At 38.2% G+C, this 23,249-nt stretch overlaps 1 protein-coding gene across 2 annotated transcripts in view; it reads right to left on the reverse strand.

Annotated features, from left to right (window-relative positions):
* Positions 1-4,492: 4,492 nt before the first annotated feature.
* Positions 4,493-23,249, reverse strand: part of NUDT4 (nudix hydrolase 4) — a 30,217-nt gene continuing 11,460 nt past the window's right edge. Inside the window, exons 2-5 of one of the 2 annotated variants that reach the window (XM_050906393.1) lie at positions 20,486-20,596; positions 12,523-12,567; positions 9,982-10,066; positions 4,493-8,018 (exon numbers count right to left, since the gene is read on the reverse strand). In XM_050906393.1, the coding sequence (XP_050762350.1) occupies positions 7,816-8,018; positions 9,982-10,066; positions 12,523-12,567; positions 20,486-20,596 (444 nt within the window). In that variant the 3' untranslated portion in view covers positions 4,493-7,815. Of the gene's footprint in view, positions 8,019-9,981; positions 10,070-12,522; positions 12,568-20,485; positions 20,597-23,249 lie in introns of both variants that reach the window. The other variant, XM_050906384.1, reaches the window with a different exon arrangement.

The following is a 23,249-nucleotide window of genomic DNA, read 5'->3' on the forward strand; positions in this document are numbered from 1 at the left end:
TTCTTGATGGAATATTTTTAACAGAAAAAAATCCTCTGACTCCATTTGCTACTGACTGAATAAAGTGGATTATAAACTGTTTGAGTACACAGTAGCCAGTATGTGTCTAGGTTCTTTTTTTAACTATCTCAACAAATTTGAGATTTTATTAAAGAAGTCTGTGCTGTCTGAGTTTGAACATATGAGTCCATAGTGATGGTGTATCTGAAAGTAATGGTGTAAAAGGATAGGTAAAATAGGTTTAAAACTCTTTAGAGTATTTTCAAATGATAGTTGTAATGAAGGAAAATTTAAACGGGCTTCCTAAAAACTAAGATTTGTTTGTTTTGGGGTCTATTCAGGCATATTTTAATCCTTTTGAAGCTGATGATATATATTAAATAATATGTATTTAACTTTTAAACCTGATTTAAGAGCCCTGAATAAAGCCAAGCTGGGAATTTCATTCTATCTTATGCTGAGGAATGTGTGAAACTTTTAGGGTAAATTCTTTGAAGCCAGTTATATATAACTTTTTCCTCAGTTAAGCAGGTGTATATTCACAGCCATTATCTGAAACTCAAAGTTACTTCTGTTACATCTACCATTACAGCTGGTTAGCAAATGCAGCTATCTTTTAGGGAGTGTTAGTTTTATCGCTATTTTTAGTGGATGTCCATTGGATAAATTTAGAGTAAATTTAAAATAAATTTAAAATAAATGGGTTTCCTTTCGCATTACTGGTGCTATGTGTCAAAAGTCCTGAAATCCTGAGCAAGAGTGGTGACATTGCATTTTATATGTTAGTGTCTGGATAGTAACTGTGTAGCTGTTGAGCCTGGGTTATCACATGGGCTCTAAGACCACACATGCAAAATACTTCTGCAGTAGTTTCCTTTAGATCAAGAGGAGGATTTGGAAGGCTTTTATTTTTGCATAACCGTTCAGTGGTGGTCTCTTAACATGTAGCCATGTTCTGTCATGGGTGTGAAGTGTATTATCACTGGGAAGTGATGGAACAGGGTTTTTGTATCTTAGCTGACTTTAGTCTAAACCAAGTGAAACGTTGCTTCTATAGCTTTCAAGAAAGTGTATTTCCAACACATTGAAGTTATTGTGAAACATCTTAATGGACTAGTAACATAAAAAATTGTGAACATCTCAATTTATGTACATTCCTTCTTGGTTGGTTTTTTTTTTTTTTTTGAGGGTTACTCTTAAAGTAAAATGTCTGGTAGGTTTTGTCAATAACATGTCTTGACTGTAATGTAATATGACACAAATAAAAGGAAGAGTAGTTATTCATTACATAGACACTGAGCTTCATTTAACTGTAGTGGGCTGCTATCAGTGTGCAATACAGTTTCCTAACAGTTCTTAACATCTGTTAAAATAAGGAAGATAAACATTGGTAACTTCTCTCATAACTCTCCAGTTGCTGTGGCTTTTTCCCCACTGCCCCTTGTACGGGGAGAAACGAGCAACACCTCTGTCCTAAAGCCATCAGAGGGGACTGCTCAGGTATACAAGCTCAGAGGATGTTTTTTTTTTTTTTTTTGCCTGCCTGTGTTTAAATCTGCCTGTTTCAGTACAAGACTTTCCTATTTAAATGCACAGTTTGGACAATTTCTAGTGCAATCAAATTGATAGATGTATTAAGCTTTGCTAAGCCATGTTACATTATGAGCATGGCATGAAGTTAATAATTACATGTGTGCTATGATGGATTTCATACTGTGTATTGCAACCTTTGCTGTCAAAGTGGGTAGGAACATTTTAAAGCAAATATCTAATTGTTATGTTGCACTGGAGTACATTGGACGAGTGGCATCAAGCAGTGTAAAACTGCTCTATCATCTGTGGTGTTTGCTTTCGTAAACTCCCCTCAACACTTATGATAAGGGGTTAGGTGTGAGCAAGTAGACTATTCTCTATTTGTCTGCAGGGCAGAAAGCTAAGGATAAAAACTGCTCTGACTTAAGGGGGGTGGTGGTGGAAGCTGTCAGCTCAACACTACCCACTGGATGACCTGTGTTAGGAAAGGGAATTATACCCTAAGATGACTCATCTGGGTAGCTCAGTTTGTTGCTAGGGAGTTGTCACCGTTGATCAGCTCATCACTGAGACACTGAATACTCAAGAATCCTCCTCAAGGTAGACAGCACTGGGAGGTACAGTACCTGCGGTTTCTGTATATCACACCGTATGAGCCTTCCCAGCTGCAGAGATTGATGCAAGCGTGGCATGTAACAAAGATTTTTATTATTATTTTTTAAAAAGGAAAATATAAATTATTTCACATGGGAAACTAATCTCTGACTGGAGTACTTGTTGCAAAATTGTGTTTCAGATACTCTGGTGTAGGCAGGGCTTGTCTTCAGAGCTGCTGTGAAGGAGTATTTTTGGTGCAGCTCCCTGCCTGACCGGTACCCGAGTTCAGATGTCCGTGATTTCTGTAGACAGGCTTGCAAGGTCTGTTATAAATCTGAAAGATTTCATGTGTGATGTTCAGTTGTTTGCTGTAGGAGGTGTGCTCATCTCAGCCCGAGTACCTGCTGTGCCTTCAGAAGTACTGCTGCTGTGGTTTTCCCATCAGCTACTCACCATTATTACAGGTAACACTGAAGGCTTAGGATGGGTACTGATAAATTTATGGAGGGGTGTCTGTTGTCTTTTGCCCCATGCACAATTATTAAAGGCGGGCTAATCTCAGAAGAATAAGACACATTAAGGTGATTCTAATGGTATTTTTCCTTTCTTCAGTTGCTGTGGATGTTTGCCTGCCTTATTCAAAGACAGGTTGTGCTAGTGGCATACCCAGAAAGCAGGAAAGAAGGAAGTGGTTAGGAGAATTAAGCAGTTGAATGGCAGCGAAGTGTCCCTTAGGACCAGGGCCTTGTTACAGAGTCTGTCTGGATGTAACAGCCACCATGCCACAGGTAAGCCAACACCAGGGTAAGCGCATAAGGTGATGGTCTTTGGCCAGCAGCATGCATTGCTGTATGTCCTTTCTCATACTGTCTGTCCATCAGAATTGGTGGTAACAAATAATGAGGGAAAGCTATTGGGAACCAGTGCTACCACTGAGAGCTGCTGTGAAAGTTCAGTGTGGGCCATCAAATAGCAGCTGATCATACGGCAGGCTCATTCAGTGGTCTCCAGCCTTCCTACACTAGCTCTTTGAACAGCTTTTCCTGCTTTTTAGGGACAGAAGATTGAGAGCATTGTTCTGGGTGGTGCATGGCCCATAGCACTCAGATTGCCACAAGCAGGGACATGTCTGCAGCTGCCGAGTTTACAGGTTGAGGTGATACCATTCCATGAGTGGAGTGTTGTCCTCCTAATGTGGACACAGTGCTGGCTTCATCACTTGAGCTGAGCATGCAGTGTCTAGCTTAATGCCGCAGCAGTATTGAGGCTGGAACAGTGTTGAAAGTAAGAGGGTAAGTTTAAAACAACCCAAACACATTCAGCTTAAAGCTTGAAGATTCTTATCTTCTAAGTCTTGGAAGTCAATCATTTTGCCCTTCTCTCTGTCTGTTGTGCTTTGACACACACTCTACCCCTGCTTGAGTGCTTCAACTTCCCATGATGCACAGGAGATAGATATTCTGATAGGAGCTAGACACAACTACAGTAAAACTCTCTTAAACCTGGAGAAGAGAAGGATGTGTGGTAACTGTCTACTTGTCAGAAGTCACACAGAGAGGGGGAACACAGTAACTGCTCACTGTCAAAACAATATGGAAGGAAGCAGGTTCAAAAAACAAGGCAAGAGGAGGTGGGTCTGCAGCAGCAGGCTGAGCTCTGGCAGCGCTCTCCAAGCTGGGGTGGGTATGAGAGATGTATGTGTTCTAAGGGGGGGTGGTGGTGGCATCAAGTTCAAGGAAAAGAAATCCATTCCTTGTAACAGCACAAAGCAACCATGTCTGGCTGGGGAGGATCCTGAGCCAGGAATGGTGGTAGGCAGGGGCACTTGAGGCAACTATTTACCGTCCTGTTGTTACTAATTCCTCCAGGCACTGTTGAAAATGAGGCACTGGGCTAGATGAACCTCTGGTCTGATCTGATGCAGCTGCTCTCACTGTTACCATACAGATATTAAATACATGTCTGTGCTGCAACTGGCAGGCATGAAGATAACGAAAGGAAGTAGAGAGTTAGAAATCTTATTGGTATGGGCAGCAGTTACAGGGGAGAGCTGTACAGTGAGCTCTTCAGAGGGCTCTTCCACAGGGCTAGAGGAAGCTAGAGTGCAAGGATGAGGCAAGAAGTAGGAAACATTAGATGAAACTAAGTACATTTTAGATGGGATTGAAGACTCTCGCACAAACACTTCTTTTGCAGTATTTGCGATGGAATAACTACATCATCCACAGGACTAATTTAGATTTTATTCTGGTATTTTTCAAATATAAAAAGTCAAAATTCTTACATCAATCTTTAAAGAAAATCCATGCAAGCAGGTCAGAATGTTTACAACTTAATTTGCCCCCCCACCCCCAATCCCTTCCCTTCAGTTTTCACTTCACAAACCATGTTGGTAAGTAAACCAAGTGTTTGCCTCTCAGGTCTTTTTCACAGCACATTGTTAACAGACCAATGCTAGGCTAAGTCAGGGGTGCAGTAAGCACCAAAATAAGATTTTCACTTTAACAGCCTCTCTGCAATACCTCAGTATTTCTTGTGGTGTTTAAAAGCACATCCATTTCACTTAATTCTGGCTCCACATGATTTTAAACTTTAAGGCTATTTCTATTTGATACCACCATAATTTAACTCATGATAATCTCAAAACCTAACAGCCAGGAAAAGCAGCAGTACGAACTAGACTTTTTGAAAATTGCAGATGACAACCTGTCTCTTCCCCTTCTCTTCTGGAGAACCAAATCTGGATACATTGTACAGAACTTATAGCATAAGAAAAATCCCAAGTCTGCTCTGTATGAAATAGGTTTCACCCATCTAAATAGAGATGCATGTAAAAACAAAATGCTTCTACATTTAAATTGATAGGTAGTAGAAAAAACTTTAGCCTTCCTATTCTGATTTTTACACAGACCCTTTCTGTTGAAGTTTAGTGTCAGATTTCATTGGGACTGAAGCCAAAGCGCTGCCTGTTTACAAAAGGGAGTAGAAGTCAAACTAAGCAATAGAGCTTCATTCTGAAGGTTGCATAGAGACTGAAGAGATTTATACAACGAATGCTGTTTAAAAAAAAAAAAAAAAATCTGTCTGGCACTACTGAACAGCTCAAATGTGTGTGACCAAAAAATAACCAAAATATTTATAGGCAATCAATCAACTCTGAGTTTGTTAGCAACAGCAATACTGTACATTTTTACATTATTATCAAATACATAATTCAAGAGTTACAAAATAAGATCATGCATTACCACTAAATCTCATACAAGCTTGGACTGGTTTCATTCCAAGAATCTGAAACGGAGACAGAAGCATTTTTTATGAATAAGAACTCAAACTCTGGATTCTTGTTTTAGCTTTCACAGATTCTATATAATCTTGTTACAAGAAAGCCTGTACAAGTTTGCTCAATTTAAAGTGTTAAAATGACTACTGAACAAAAAAGTGAGCATCAAAGTGATCAAAAAAGGGAGCTAAATGATTCATTCTTTTAAAGGCAGCTTTAGAGCCAGAGGTACCCTTACACACTGTGGGTACAATTTCAACAAAGATTAGACATTCTTCAACATGCTCAACTCCACCTTCTTCTGTTTCGCCTGGCAAAACAGGGCTTTTGATAGACCATTCAGTTTAAAGAAGTGAGCTGAGAAAATGGTGTCCCAATCTGGGTTAGGTTCAGTGTAAAGTACACATACGCTTCTGTGCACTACTGAAATATCAACACTCCTTCCCCAGCCCCCCACCTCAGCACTGGAAGGATGGATAAGCTGTTGACAATATTTCCACCTTTAGGCGCACCTAAACAGAGTTGTGTATTCTTTCCAGTTCTGGAAGTGACCTGGAATAGGAGATACAGGGATGGAAAGCAGCATCCTACTCAAAATTTCAGAAGTCTTCAGCTTTGTGGCTCATGCCTCTTGTCAGTAGTATTTATGCCTCTTCAAAGAGAGCAGCATTAAGAGATCAGATCATCTGTCTCCCTAGTTTCACTGCATTTACATATGGCACAAGATTGGTTTTCTAAGGAGTAACTTGTGGCAACAACATTTTTTCCTAAAAAAGTGTAACAGCACAAAAAAAGTCATAGCAGCATTTTACACAATTTGTGTTAAAAAAGTAGAAGTTAACCATTTGTGTATTGAGTAACAAAAGGTTTAAATTACATTTATTTTCCATTTTACACTCACTATTTACTAGTTGGACTATTTACAAAGGTTCAAATGTTGTGTAAGAGAATGAGCTTTACCCAGAATAAACTTCACATGTGAGGTAATGGTCTACCTCAACCTCTGTTTTGGCTGGCTATAGAGGAGGTACAGTGGGGTTTAGATCCTAGATAAAATTCAGAATTAGGATGTTCACATCAATTAGACTGTGTTTTGTAAAAGAAACCATACATACACACACACACACACACAGAGTAATCCTATGGTAAAAACATTAAGACCAACAGTGGATTTAGTTTTCATCTTTTTGGCTGAAAAAGAGGAGAAAATAATTAAGAACAGGGAAGTTGTCAGCTGTACCTCATTTATTCCAACTAAGTTTTTATCAAGAGGCCAGCTTTTAATTCAAGCAGCTAAAGCAATTGATGTTAAAACAGTAAAACTGAAGTATTTAAGAATTAACTTAAAATTGGGGCTTTCAGCACACCTTGTGAATAAGACAAAGGAATATTATTTCTCCACTAGTGTAAGTATCAACCCACCTGCCTCCAAGCCCAGGAGGTACCACTACTAGTTCCGGCTGGGCAAGACACCTCAACACATGCTTGCTAATAGACACCTCTGTAACATAAGGGTGCCCCTTGGGTAAGTCTTACTTTCCTCTAAACATTTTAAAATTACAACAGACTGCAGGAACACTGCATAAGATACTTCTCATTGAAGATGAGAAGTTTTTGGAACCTGCAGTGTAATTACACCATGAACAAAACATGTATCTAAATGCTAAAAGGAAAAAAAATAGGGGAAGAAATGTACAATGCTTTTCATGTAAGTCTTCTGACAGTTCATCAGCTGACCAAGCGATGAAACAAAAGTATAGTGGATAGTTTTGGTAGTTGCAAGACAAAGTTATTGTTCTTGCTCTAGTTATACGTTACATGAAGATTGCATAGGACAAGGCAACCTTTTGGATAACTGAGGCAAGCAGCGCTTAGTGTCGGTATCCTTTGCTCTTGACGGGCTGAATGTGGTTTAGTGCTTTACTGTAGTCACGCTTATGCATCTCTGCCTTCAACACACCCATTTCCCCAAATACTGCCACCTTAAGAGCTTAGCACTTCATCTGTGGATACCAAATAAGAGTTTAGTATAAGACTATTTGCTCAAGCTTTTTTCTAAGCAAGTACTCTTGCAGAACTACTGACTAAAACTGACAAGTCTTAAATAAGCTGAACACCGCTGAGATGCATATTTTATTTTAGCAGATACGGAAATTTATATACTCAAGTTTCTTTTTTTTTTTTTTTTAAAAATGGCCTATTAAGGCATCTTAAAAAAAATCCATATATGGCTTTGGTTTGCTGAAATACTATTTTACATTGTTAAAAAGGAAAAACATGTTCAAATAAATTTGACATTATGACACATTCACGTATTTCACTTAGAATAGAGTTATACAGATGCCTACATGTGATCACAGATGTCTCCCCTTGTGATGACATGAATAAAAAGGTAATCCAAATGTTTATCTCACAGTAGAGGGCAACCCAGAAGTCTGTGCAGAAGTGACATATAAGGAGTTATTATCTGGAAGAGGGGGAACCACAGAGTTTCCATTAGTGGGTGAACAGCTCAGTTTAAGTTTTTCCAAGTACTCTGCATGAACAGGCTTGTGACACTGAAGGACCTTGATTGCATCTTCTACTTTAAACCATTCTCTTTTCCTTCCTGAATAAGTATAATCCACAAAGAAAAACAGAGTTATAAATTTGTAACAGCACTGTTTGTTGCTACCTGATCATTCACTTTTTCTCATTTCTTTTACTTTAGAAGTTCAAGTTGTCAGGCAAAAGATACAGAGTGAAAAGACCTTGAAAGAACCGATGAACACAAGAGATTCACTCAAGCTTACTGAAATGCAGTTCATAATAAAGCCTTTCAGATAACCCTCTTGAAGCAGATACTGGGCAGAAGCTCATATGACTGTTCATATGCTCCAAAAGCCACATCTAGTCCTTACAGAAAAGGATATTATTATTTAAATGACTTAATACTGCCTTCCTACATTGTCATGCCTAGCAGAAAACCAATCTGAAGAATGAACATGCATGCATGCAGTTACAGAAGAAGAATGGCTTGGTCTGATTTAGAAAGCAGTGTTCCATACTCAAAACATATCCATGTATGGAGTTACTCGGGTTAGCCATAAGTTTTAAAAAATAATATACCTTATACTAGAGATATGTTTAAATAAGTTCTAAGACTTATCTTAGTAAGATAGTCCTAAGACCATCTTTCTTATAGAAGTAAGTCCTTTAAAGTTAGAGGCCTCTGAAAATACTTATAGAAAAGGTCAAGGATAGTATTGTTAAAAGTGGGATTAATTCTGTTTTTCATTTGGTTTTACAGTGTTACAGCTACTATGCTTGAACATTATTAAGACATCTATAAACTGCTTGTTTAAGGCCAAGGTGTGTGGCCCCACCAGGGCTGTTCATCCAGCTAGCATCCCACTGCCAGCAGTGCTCCCCAGCAGCAAGCCGGCAGGAGCCGCAGTGCTGGATGCTCCCCTTTACCTCACAGCTTGGCACTAAGCAGGAACACACCAGTACTGTCCTCACAGGCACTGTACAGTTCCAGGTACAAAAAAAACCCTCAAAACAATCCCACCCCTGCCAATACTGATCCTGTTCAGTAACGGACCACTGATCAGTGTTGCTATACAGGGAACCTGACATGCAATTAGGAGGGTGCACTCCCCACAACGTGATAGTATAGGAAACAAAACATTCTCTCTCCACCTGAAAAACTGAGCACAGTTTTGAAACTACCTTTACAGTTACATGCCATTTGCTGACAGATCAATAGTACTAAGTTTATGAATGTTAACACTCCTAAAGCACCACCTCCTGAAAAGGGCAAAGCATAACCAATCAAGGTAGGATGTCATTTTTTATACCAATTCTTAATTAAAATTTCAGCTGGACAAATACATTGAACAAACTAAGCTTTTTTTTTTTTTTTTTTTTTTTTTTTTAAACTTAAGGACAAAACCAGTTAACGTTTACCTAATTAAATTCAAAGTGGAAGATCCATACAACATCACAAAGGATGCTAATCTAACTAAACTGCATGACAGTGGTATCTGTATGACATCGATGTATATATAGGAATAGATACCTCTTAAGGTCAGCACTATCACTACTGAAAAATTAGGCTAAGGTGAAAGTAAATACTAGTGATTTTTTTTTTCCCCCAGGAGAATCAGGGAAAAATAACCTCATCAAAACTTCCCAAAGATATTTTTTTTTCCAAAGACACTTTCAAAAACACCCTGGAGTATCAGACAGCAAAACAGTCTACATTTTAAGGAAAAAGAAATTAATCAGTATAATATTTGGCCTTTAAAAAAAAATTAAGAGCTGTATGAACAACTAATAATGAAGTTTATTCCATCGTAATACTTAGAATACCCTAATTAATATAACATAAGAGTAACACAATATGTCAGAAGCAACCCTAGTTATATGTGTACAAAAGTGTGGAAGAACAGCATCACAATTTCCAGTAATTTCAGTTTATAGAACAGTGTTAGTATTCCCCCCAGAATTATATGAATTGCTTCAGAAAAAAAATGTATTAAGCAAACTTCTTTCAAAGTGTAGCACATGAGGACAGACAATGGGTTTACCTATATTAACTGAATCCTCCCAGTCTTCCAGTATTTCCGTCACAGTAAGAACATAAACATATGTCCTATGCTTCCGATCCTGGTTCTGCTTGAATATGAGAAGTAGACGTTTTAATTCTCAGCAAAAAATAACTTACAGACTTACCACAACTATAAGATTAGAAATTACTTACCTCAGAAGGATACTTGCCAGCAAAACCTGGCTTTTATTTTCACTAAATAAACATCTATACTGAGTAGGCCCAAAAGGATGAGAAAACTGAAATTTCATTTAAAACAACAGCTATTCTATTTTACTAGGCTCAAAAAAACCAAACCCAAACCAAACCCACAACCCAAGCAGATTTGAAGATCGAGAAGTTGGGACCAAACTATGTTCTTGGTCATCCAGTTTAATATTAACAGTTGTCCACTAGTACTGCCCATTACTTATCTTTTACATACGTTGTAAGTTACCACAGTAGAGTGCATTTGCTAAAACTGTTTCCACAACTCATGTGCCTAGATGAAAGGTTATTAAAAAAACCTTTGCAAGATGGAACCACTGCATCACATGGCCAGATCATCTATGCAATGCTGGCTATAAAGTTTCACTCAGTAAGTGAGGCAAATTAAATAGCCTATGTTTGCAATCATGACAAATGCAAAAATCATTACCATCTGTTCAGTCGACAGGTTTGCCACGTTCGCAGCACTAACCACCTATTTAGAAAGCACATGCTTTTTGAACAAGGCAAGTCAAATACAGAGACTGACAGAGGTAGTCTGCTCAGGGCAGGGTCGCTGTGCCGCAGCCAGTCCACGCGAGGTCTGTGTAGACATTACTCTCTGCTAGCTCCAAAGCAGGCTAGGAGCGCACTGTTAAAGGTGCTACCCGACTAACCAAAGCATACTGCTCCTTGGAAAAGAAGGGAGCTCCTAGAAAACCCAGGACCATCTATGATTACATCTATATTAAGAACCAAGAGATGTTATGCCCTAGCTCCCCTTACAGATGGTTTTTATGCTTGTGCCAACAACCATTCCTACTTAACTCTGTTTCACTACGAGCTTAATATAGTTTTAAACTGCTTTATCAGGAAATAAATATACTCCAAGACAGTTCTTTGTCAATATCACTATTAAATGGAGTAAATACATCTATAACATGTATCCTTTCTGGCTGTAGTTCTAGAATACCAGGACTCAGCAGCAATATCACTTCCATCTCCTCTTAGTTCCATCCCCAGGTCGCAACGTGTGGCCCCCTCAACGGTACTAACAACTGTTTGTGGGGCCGTGTTGTGAAACTGAAGTAGGGCGTTGATTTAAGTTAGAAGTAACCTAGAAAAGTGCCACTCCACAGGTTTTTATCTCCTCTGGTCTAGATGCTGGTAGATGGCTTCAGAAGACCATACAGCTGAATTACCAAAGAATCGTCATCCCTTGCAGCCCCTGTTTTAAGGCAACAAGATGATAGGTATCCTGTCTTTTTTTGGTCTGAGCTGGGAAATACAGAATACTGCTGTAGACGAACCAGCAGAGTTAAAACACAGACAAGTTTTTGATGTGTAGGACCATCCAGGTGTACTCAAACCCAAAACAAATCAGAAAAAGGGCGAGTGCTACTAACTACGAACAGGAACTTCTCTAATTTTGTCATGGTTTCCATACTTCACAATGGGAACACCTTTAGCACTGTATCAACTAGTCATATGTGACTAAGTAGTATTTCACATAGGAAATCCCTATCAGTAATACACTGCCTCAGAAAGTTGGTTTTATAATTAAACTGTGAAGATTCATACCTAACGACTAGACTAAGGGACTTCCACTCTCACCCATCATACAGCACAACATAATAACCCTGGATGTATCATGATCTGAAGACTCACACCTACATTTCTACAGTCTACTCCTGTCTAGAACCTGAGCAGAAATGGGCAATGCCAACACTAAGAGTTACATCTAGCATGCATCCTTGTGCTGTCAGTAGTTCAGAGTCTGATGTTTACACTACAAAATGCAAGTTTTGAACTATGTAGTATTGCTAAAGGTTAGATTTATCTGTTATCCAAAGCCTTAGCTTTTTTTAGTGAATCAAAGCCAAAATGAGATACTTCATATACAGACCTATCAATTAAGGTGTGTGAAAGCTGACAAGTTATTTCAGCAAAATCTAATCAGAAAGGAAAAGTCAAAATAGTGCCCCAAAAGAGGCATGTGTGATATTTCAGAAATCCTAGATCTATCAATGTTGGTTTCACTTTTTTTTTTTTTACTTCTTTCTTACAACTAGATGTTGTCCAAGTACTAATGTAATCTTTCCAGGAAAGTTCCAAGTACTTTGAAATCTTCCTGCTCAAATCTTCACACATCATTTAACAACTAAGAGAAATTACCTGTCTAATGCAGCATTTCCAGTAGCATTGCAATATTTTAGGCAGGTAATACTTAAGAACTTAAGTCTGATGTTGTAGTTTATCAACTCTCACAAAACAAACAAACAAACAAACCAACCAAACCCCACATTGTTTTTAAAAGGTAAAAGAAATAGCTCACCTCAAATATCCCAAGCAGTCTGCCTAGCTTTCCCTTTACTCCAGCCTACAAAACAAACAGGAAAAAGTGTTAACATGCTTTTTAATTTCAAAAACTAAAATATCAGTACCAGCCTCCTACATCAACATACTCCTCCTTATTAGGGTTATTTAAGCAAGTGTTTTAACATAAATTTTAATTACACAGTGCTGCATTGCTTCTGGAGTTTCTAGTTTTAGAGTACTTAGAGTATTAGAGCACAAAAGCTTGTCTTAATGAGTGGATCAAAGAATGCATAAATCTTTCAAGTTTTCCATCCAGATCAAAATACTGTTTTACTTACCATGTTCTTCGTGTACTGTATTTTATTAAAGAAATAAATGACATCCAATACTGAAATAATCCAGGGAAGTAGACAGGACAAGAGATAATTTAAAGTGGTATAATAATAAATCTAGAAGGAATTTAAACTCCATTGCTATTTTACACAGAAACTTAAGTCCAAGTCTTCAAAATACAATAACAAATTAAACTGTAGGTTACTGCGTGGATCTTGCAGCATAATGACTTCATGTACGCTACTTTTCATATAAAAGTGTAGCTTTTGGCATGTAAGCTTAAAACCAAATTTATATCCCCAATTCTCTACAAACAGTTCTGAATTCTTTTTCGAGTTAGTAACATAACAAAAGGCTTTAAATACAGAGTTTTACTCCAACTTTTTAAAACAACCCCTGTGTGTATCAGCTTGTGCTTAGTAATTTTTATCAATACAGTTAAGGTGGTCATTATATTCTACTGAAGACTCTAGGGTTTGTTTTTCCAAAAGTAATACATAATGCCTCTTGCAACAGAAGTAGTTTATGATCATCCATTTATTCTAAACAAATCTCAGTCCATACGCCTGAGACATAAAAGCATATGTAGTCTACTGGTAGACAAAGCCATATTTAGATTATTTTTCTCTTGTTGTATAACCAATATTCAAAATAGGTCTTCTTAGCGCTAAGATGACATTTTCTAGCCTTCAGTCTTTGTTTCCAGCTTTAACCAAAGAAAGTTACTGATGTCTTATGTCTTTATATAAAGGACCATATGGATCTTAATTACATTTTAATGAGTAACTCTGACAGACAACTGGGCAGGCTTTAGCAATAAGTCTAATCAAGATCTTACAAGTGAATGTTTTCTGTGTCTGTCTTTTTAAAGAAAGCAGATGGCTGGTGTTATTTATTAAGCAGTTTTGATGAAGGAAGTCTGATCGCAGCCCATGCAACTCAACAAGCATTTTGCTTATGTAGAGCAAGAGCTAGACCTAAAGTTAATGCAAAACTACATACAATATTCTTCTGGTTGTCTGCTGTGATGACAGAGATACCTGTTAGAGCTCATGAAGCTGAAATACATAACTGGACCTGCTGGATAAGTGATTAGGCAGCACATTAATTACGAAAGTGACAGACCCTTATTACAGTCTGAAAGGGTCAGCTATGCCACAACAGGCACTAAAGACTGCTTGTGCTTACACTGGGTAATGAAAAAGCATTTATTAGCCTAAAGGAACACATGCTGAAGAAATGTTTTACTGTTCAGTCCTAATTTCCTCAACATTACAGTATCTTTTAAAAAAGAGAAGCAGAACCTAAAAGGCTACAAAACTTATGCTTCTGTCCCCAATTTTTGCCTTTCTTCTCATGCAGCACTATCTAGGAATCACTCTATCCTTTAAGATTTCTACTTTGTGGCAAACTGAACAACTGAAAAAAGGCAATTTCCCATCATCCTATTCCATCAAAAGTAACAACATAAATCTGTGGGATTAGCCTCTTTTTAATACTTCCGGTATCCAAGTGTGCAGTTTTAGCTGCACAAGTTTTGTAATTTCTTAATTTCTTCCCTAAAGTTGCAGCAAACAAGATTGTTTAATATCCTTAAAGATATGTCTTAACAGCATGACAGAGAGCCCAGTACAGACTCTGCAGGTTTCTCAAACATTAAGAGAAGCTTTTCCAAGTACCAAGGAGACGCTCTAAAGGGGACTATGCTCCACCAGAGGAAGGAAAAAAAAAATTACTCCCCCTCACCCCAAACCCAAACACTGCCCCCCACAACCCCAAGCAACACCCCCCCCCAAACCAAAAAACTTTCAAGATTTTATAAGTCTTTAAGAAGTCCTAGCCAAGGCCTTATTTACATTAAAAAGATTTCTTAAAAGGCAGGTCTATGGCAACAGGACTGTTGAAGGACAAAGAAACTCGCCATCAATAGATACAGAAGGGCTTCTCTGAACTGCTAAGTGGGAGTCTGACAGTTAACTGATACCCAAACACCACGACCAGGTAAGTTTACCAATACCGAACAGCTTTCATAGAGAAGTTTTTTCAGCTTATTAGTACCTCGTAAGTCACAATGTGAATATATCATCAATGTCACTCTAAGTGGAATTTACTTAACAGCTTCTCTATTCTCCCTCCAAGCAAATCAGTGGTTTAAACAAATACTCTTAGCTGAGTAATTCTGAATGAAACAATTAGAAGCACTCCATTACATTAAGTGTAAAAATTCCCCAAAGCTTATAATGAAGCTTTTGTGCAACCAGATGTTGCTATGTAAATGTGATTACTGTCACTGATGTCTAGTTACTCTCTAGGCAAAGATATGTGCTTCCAGAATATAGCATCATTCCAGTAGACAGTGGCGTCTTTTGAAAACCCCTATACCCAAAAGTATAAAAAGGTGGTAATTAGTCTCGTGATTTTTCTCTGAAAGTAATATATTCAACTGAATCATCTTCATAGTTTAAAAAGTACCATCAACTTGACAGTGATTTTTTTTTAAGTGCTTTTGCTAACAAAAATATTTCCTCCAAGTTCTTATCTTAATGTAGCTCCTTCAAAATGTGTCAAAATTAAGTGCTAGAGGACCAAGAAATGCTTCAGCTTTTTCCCCAGAAAGTCAAGTAAAGTTCTCACTTTTGCAATTGTAAGCTTCTAATCCAATACACTGGTTAAGTTCTAGACTTTGAACCATTTTGTCTCTAATAAAAATATCTTTCTTCCTTTGGCCTTTATGTACCCATGGCTGTTAAAATATGGTTCTTTAAGTAAACAGAATCCTATAGGCTACCATAAGCATGTAAGACAGTCTAAACTTTGGGAGAAAAGCCTGAAAAAACTAGCATTTCTTTTGACAGACAAGCTGTTGAATTAAGTGCTACACCTCCCCTGAACGATTCCCTAAGGAAGTCTATGAGTACTATGTAGATAAGGTCTCAAATCTGAATTTACGCATATATTTTAGCATTAGTCTAAATCCAGCCACAAGAGGGAAAACTGTCTGCTTCATCCCATGATCTTTCTGGCCTGGAGGTCGTTCACTGTTGGTAGCTCTAGATGTACTGCAGTCTCAGATGTGCAGTCAGACTTGCCTTTTGTTTCCTGTAGATGGAGCAAGAGTCATGCTGCAGTTTAATTTTTAGGCTAACAGTCTACCAGGGCAGAAAGTTGCTTAAAATCTGAAAAATTTAACAGTTATTTTTAACTGTGGGATCTGTTCAATAGTACTTTAATGGCTATGCTCCTGAAGGCACACTGCAAGACTATTCCTGCCCTTTCTTGCATACTCTTATAAAACCCAAACTGTTCACTGTACCTGCCACAATCTTCTAGCTGAAAGGGTGTTTTTTCTATTTATTTTTTAAAGTATCTACCTAGTCCTAGTCTGTAAGACCCAATCATTTTTCAAATATTAGATGCTCACTGGAGCAGATCCCTCTATTTCCTGCAAGAGGTCTTAGATACTATTACTGCCATTTTCACTGTTGCAGCAGATTAACCTTCAGGATCAGCCTCTTCTTCTCAGCAGCTGTATTCACACAGGTCTGGGCAGAATTGCATATTTTTTGGTAGGCATTTCAATAGACTACCAAGAACAAACAAAGCAAGTGTCTCACTTTTTGGTGAGATGAAGAAAAGGGAGTGGGAGGGTGCTCCTTCCATTTAAGAGGGTGGACATCATCAGCTTGCCACCCTTATTATTTGTGTCATATTTCTCTTTGAACACCGCACGTGCGAACAACTCTTATTTCCATCTTTCACGCTACCCAATTAAAGACTAAGCTTCAAATTCATTAACAGAGTAGCTCCTCATTTAGATGAAGTTTAATACCTTTCTGGGATTGCTTTATACTGTAACTTCATTTTGGTATTCTACTTTCAAGTTTGTAAAAACTTACTGTACCTAAGGAACTTGACAGGTTATCTTAATTACTGTAACCTGTGAAATGGCAGATAAACTTAAATGAAATTCATACTAAACATTTAGTAGAGGTAAAAACCCAAATCACTAACATGAACACAACTTAAGGATAAAAAAAAAAATCTGGAGTCATGCACACAGACAGACTATGGAACAATTGCAGTGCATGTAGATTTGACTACAAAGATCTTTGCTTGGGTTTTAAAGCAAAGATTTTAACTACACTACTGTTGGTGGGAAAGTGAGGGATATAGAGGGATAGAGCCAGTGGGCTATCATATTGTGAGCTATTAGCTCTCCTACCATTAAGAAATGCCATTATAACTCCCACTATCAATTTCTCCATTTTAATAAATTAATGGAAACCAATGCTTAGTTTGTGCATGACCCAATACTGAAGAAACACAGTTCAAACCAGTGCCACAGCATACCTCCTTTGAAGTTTATTCATTCACAAAACTCTTAATAGTTCACTTCACTGTACTGTAACCAGCTTGCCAGGTGACATTGACCTTAGTATAAAAATAGAAAGGACATCCACCTCTAGAAAGGTTAGTATGAATTTCCATGGCTCAAGTCAAAACCCTGAATACCACTCTGGCTTTTCTTTAAAAACGGTACTTTGCAGTCTCATGGCAGCACACAAGATTCAGCCTGTAGCCTAAGAATATTTTACTTTAAGGCATGAGCTTTTAACACTCGTCAGCTACAAAAGCTATCAAACCCCGGAAACTCTGAAGCTGTAGAACAAGTGTCACCAAATGATTTTTGCTTATTAAAGCCCCTAGCCTTTGAAAAAAATCTTTACGCATTTGCAAGCACAGCTCAGAGCTGAACATGGCTGGCAGTTTGTCTTACTCCAGAACATCATTTAAAAAAAAAAAAAAAAAAGCATAGCCACCGTAGTAAAAGTGAATAAAAATTGGTTTAACTTCTGAGCAAAATGCCCCTGTGCTAGCACCACTCAAGAGCTTTATATTTGCTGGGTTCTCTTCTTTACCTTTAGAAACAGTTTCTCTCGTGGTGTATAAACACTGATGATGTTGGCTTTTTTCGAGTCATTTACAACAGGCAGCTTTTCTACCACGAAGCCTCTTACTGAAATTTTGATGACAACACATATATTCTAAGCAGCTACAGAACAGCTCAACATACAATACACTGAAAGGTAATCAAAGCATTTGCCTAAACCACATGTTTACATGTAGCTGGTTTTAAGATTCACTTCGTGTGATAGCACTTGAATAAAACATGATCAAGAGAGAGCTCTGTGTATGACTGAGGGAGGCTGACCTCTGTCTTCAGGATTCAAAACAGCCTAGGGTTGCTGAGTACTGCAATTCTTGACCAAAACCACCATGATGTATGGTAAAGTCTTTTGCTTTGCTCTGAGAAAGAAATGAGGGCAAGAACAAAATTGAGCTATGGAAGGACTGCTTCACATCATAACAGCAGGTACTCCTATTTTTCACTTTCTGATTTGTTTTTTTGTTTGTTTTTTTTTTTTTGCCTGCTGATGTGAAAGCATCTCCAAAGGGAAAAAGATCATTCAGAAGTAACTAACATTTTGGTATCTGTATGAACCAGAGAAGGTCACAGTGCCTGGGCAGTGTGCACACTCTGATTGGGCTTTTACATTAACAGAGATATTTGTACTAAGTTTATACTATATGATGTATCATCCAGTAATATTCTATACCCATTCCTTAGCTATCCCAGCTTCACTTTCTCCAGCACTCATGACCCATGCACTGCACCACTGCAGAAATTTGCGAGCAGAGCTCCAGCAAAGCCAGCACTTGGAAGTGTTCCTCAGAATATTCTCAGGGCAGAACCATGTGTTGTAGAAAACTAGTTATCAGCCCCCAGGTCACAACTCTCACTGCTGTACTACTTTGCTATGAAGTCAGCCTGACAGCTTTGTGTGTAGCACTGCATTCCCTGCAAGCTGAGAAGCTAGACCACTCAGGCAGCTTTCAATAGTTGGTCAAACACCCGCAGCAACTTTGCTGACGTACTAACTGCAGACAGGTCCCTTCAAGATGATCCATTCTTCACCACCGAAGAAAAAAACCCATATGACTACAGTTCAGTCAGCTCTAGTTTGACATGGAGATGAGATTTTACTATCCCTCATCTTGTACTGTGCCTGAGGTCAGATCAGCAATTAAAACTACCCATGTTCACAAGAACACTGAGCCAGTGGTCCTGTGCTTTTTAATCCCACCCATCAACTTGTGACAGTGGGAAGTGCCAGGACTTTCCCCAGAGGTGCTACTACTGCCTAGAAGCCTAAATCTTTGCTGACTCATTCCTAGAAGCCTAAATCTTTGCTCCTTTCAAATGGACTGCCTTGTGGCTGCCTCCTTTACTTTTATAGATACACAAGCACTTACCGGAGTATGTCTTGTGCAGCTCGAAATTGGCTCCCCCAGCAAAACTGGACACAGATCTAACGTCTGGAATAACTTTGTATCAGTGAGGCTTATTTATGCTTGAACCTTGCTGCATGAAGGCTGCTAAGAGCATTGAATACTCAACTAGTCCGTTCCCCATGTAAGAAGGGAGGAGGGTCACTGAATCACAGTTCACAGAAGATCTCATTTGGACACCGAATAGCAGGCAGCATTTGGTGCAAGTTGCATCTACATCAAGTTCCCAAGCCTCTACAACCCAGCAGAACCAGTCTTAAAGGTAACCAAGCTAAACCACTACATAGCACAGCTAATAAAAAGAACATTATACATACTAATTAGCAACATTAGTGTGTTTTGCGAATAGTAGTAGTCAAACTGGGATGAGAAAACTGTTTAAGACTAGCAGAAATCCTGTAGTTCACTCACTTGCCAGGATGCATCCACTTTCTGCAAAACCTTATACCTTCTATTTAAGAAGTGTGATATAAGGAATTAAGAGTTGATCTGTGGTCACTTACGCATTGCATAATTTCTAGCTAAATCAAGTGACTCTGATTTTTCTTGAAGTTTTATTTGGCTTACAGTCCTGGCTGTTAGATATTCAAGTAACTTTTAACATTTTTAACAGTTTGCCTAGGAAAAATAAATAGCAAGTTAAAAACCAGAATTTTGAATTTGAAATTTAAGTACCATACTAGAGTGGGAAACTGCATTAATTCATCAAGACTTAAAGCTCTGTTTTGTGTATGGGTAGGGGCAGAGATAGAAAGGCAGACTATACCTATGGTGCTTTCTTTATAGATAAACAGCCTTAAATGTACTTAACAAGGCCTTTTTATTGTCGAATTCTCAACTGCTCAGATACATCAGTTTCTAATCCATTCAGTTCGGAATCTCCTCAAAGGTCTGTTTATTTCTCTTTCTTATGTAGCTACACATGAATGGTTAGCTCACCTTCAGTCTGTTCTAGAAGAGCTGCGAGTCAAACATTTTCTGCACAACACAGAAATGCTACACTACTATAATATGTCATTTGGCATAAAGTCACAGTTCCACTTCCAGTGTTTATAAAGGCAGACAGAAATTTAGCTATGAAATGAGAACGTGCTGGGAAGCAAGCTAATTAGTTCACCTCACCACACTATACTCCAGTTCTAATACACAGATCTGCAGTTCTTTGAATTTCACAACCATGGAAGTCTCAGTCAAATCCTGGATAAAGGAGGTAGACTTCCCTCTTTCTTCCTGATTCCCATCTGAAGATAGCAGCAGCAGAAAGAAGCTGGATTTTTTTGTTTTGTTTTTGTTACCTCTTCATACACCTCTCTGACGGCTGCTCCCCCTGGCTCTTCTTCTGGTTCCATTCCTCCACCCGGTACAATCCACTGATCTGGGTATCGGCTACTGCTTACCAACAGCACCTATAAATAATTGCAAATGACTGTTAAATATAGCTCACAAGTCGGGAATCTTGGTACTATCTACTTTTTCAGCAATGCACTTATTCACCTAGCCAGATGGATTATAGACTTTAGAAATGAAACATAATAGGCAACCAGGAGCTGCAAAGAGTAAAAAAGTTGAAATTATTACCATCCAGTCTTTTTAATACAACTAAGTCAAGACAATGTCATTGTAATCTCCTTACACACACTTTCATCAGATGCTTAGACACAATGTGAAAAATACACAATACTATATGCACAGAAATGAAGATGTACAACAAAAATCTAATAACAATATTCTCCAATACTGAGCAAGTCTTAGGGTCATACAGACAGTAAAGCGTGAAAATTAAGACATTTTCATCACACAGAAGTTAAACTAATACCTCTGGAATGGCATCTTTTGGCTAAAAAACTGGACTTCTGAAAATATTTCTCATTTTTAGTCTTAGGCAAGCTTCTTTTCAGTTACTGAAGTGTTATGTTACCATGGCATGCTTACAATATTGCATAACTAAATTATAAGGAGAGTACCTCATTGGCCCTTGTCCAATTTGGTTTCTTCTAACATTTCTGTAAGAGGAAAAACTGCAACACATTGAATTTTAAATGATTTCTAAATTTAATAACAATTTTTTCCCAAGACACTTTAATTTCACTTAATTTGACTCTGTAACCTAACCTGGTCATATCATTGATATACACCAATTTAAAACCCACTGTCTATAGGACCTGTCCTTCATAATATTTAGAGCTGAGAAGATTTTAGCCACCTGTCCAACAAACTAGGATGCCTCATATTTGGAGTAATTTGCAGTAGAAGTCAATGAAAACAAGACCTTGATTCAGGACCACATGGAAATAAACAGTTTAACTTGTATTTGAGACGTGTCCTGATTAGTAAGACATACTCAATCATCTGTGTAGTAACACGCTTCACATTCTAGGCAATACTTACATAAGCCCTACCCTGAAGTCAAAGGACAACTGTGGGGAGCAAAGGGACAGGGTCAGTGCTCGAATCTTTAAAAGCAATTAAGAGACCAGCAACAAGAACCTCAGTCTAAAGGTTAAAGTATTGACTGGTGCCAGATGACTGAAGTGACAGTCCAGTCCTCACCAACTACCTTTATGGTCCTTAAACTCATCTCCTGTTGGATTAAGTAGGAAAATGATTCCCTGATGAGGGCAACAGGGAAATGCTTATCACTTATACTACGTCCCTTTGACACTCATGGAAGTACAGTGCAGGTTCACCTACAGGAACTGGGGAGTGTAATTAAGATGACTGCATACCTTTATGAGTGCAACAATGTGTGTGCATATTGAGGTGCACCTAGAAGAGCCTTATCTGACAGATATTTTCTTGTTGTAATGTTTATTTGCAGTCAAGATTTGTCCTACTCTGAAGGATTCTCCACTGTACTAATTTCCCCCAAATTTTTCCTACGCTAAATAAGGAACACAGCAGAGACTTCATTTAGTACAGAATCATTCTTAGCATCTGATCTAAATGTTCACATTTTCAGTCAACTCAAATATTTTATTCAGCTATCTAAAAACCTAGAAATAGTCAGCAAAGGCAACAAGGATCTCAACTTGATCTTTACAACCAACGGTTTTAGTTTCCTAGGATCCTTCGATATTAACAAAAGATTCCCAGAGGGTACACAGCTCTACTAAATGTAGTTCTACAAAAAGTTTTTGAACACGTAGGTGGAGCATCTATATCACTACAAAGAACCACCATGTCGGCAATGCTTAAAGAGCAGTTGTAAAAATCAAGTTATGAATTCACTTGTGGGACCCCAGACATAAGCATTACACATTATTTTCTGCTGATGAAACTAGCACTCACTGCAGTCATGTGGAAGCTAGCAACAATGATGAACAAAAGGATGATTATACCACATTAAATCATTCCCAGCTTGGTAGAATGGTTTTAATCAGCATTCATTGTTTAGTTAAGGCTAAACATAAAATTCTTAATTACTACTAAGGGATAAATCAGGTTGCTGGTTCTGGCAGTGCCGCATAAAGCCAGGAATTTTTTATGCCTTTATATATAGTAGTTGACTACCGCTAACCTGATCAATAGTCTATTGAGCTGGGTTTGTATATCTATTAGCTTTAGATTACCCTTTTAAAAAGCAGAAACAAATACATCTAGCAAGCAATCAACATTAAAATACATCAACTCTGGTAGATAGGCTTTACAGCTATACATACAATAAACTCCCAAGCATTACAGCCTGGGAGTTCATTTTGGCAACTATCAAAGTCTCCACTAACCCTGGAACTGAAGCATTTTCTCAAGCGTCTTCTCCTCTATGCTAGTCTCCTGTGATCCCACTGCTTTTACAGTCTGAATCCAAGGGACCACACTAAGGTATATCCATGAGACCTTCAGATGCACAATTTTTTCCACCCAGTAACATTAACATTTGAAGCCACTAGGGCATGAGGCATCCATCCTGGGGTATGCTAGCACAAATGTACTCAGTGGGAATCAATTTCTACAAAAGCCGAGAGCTGATAGCTAGCAATTACAAGATTGTGTGGTAAGGCTGAAAAGCACTCCACACAGATTCTTTCAATTACAGTAGCAAGCAATCTTCCACTCACTTGC

Source organism: Gymnogyps californianus, chromosome 1 (genome assembly GCF_018139145.2).
Source record: "Gymnogyps californianus isolate 813 chromosome 1, ASM1813914v2, whole genome shotgun sequence".
Classification (NCBI taxonomy): domain Eukaryota; kingdom Metazoa; phylum Chordata; class Aves; order Accipitriformes; family Cathartidae; genus Gymnogyps; species Gymnogyps californianus.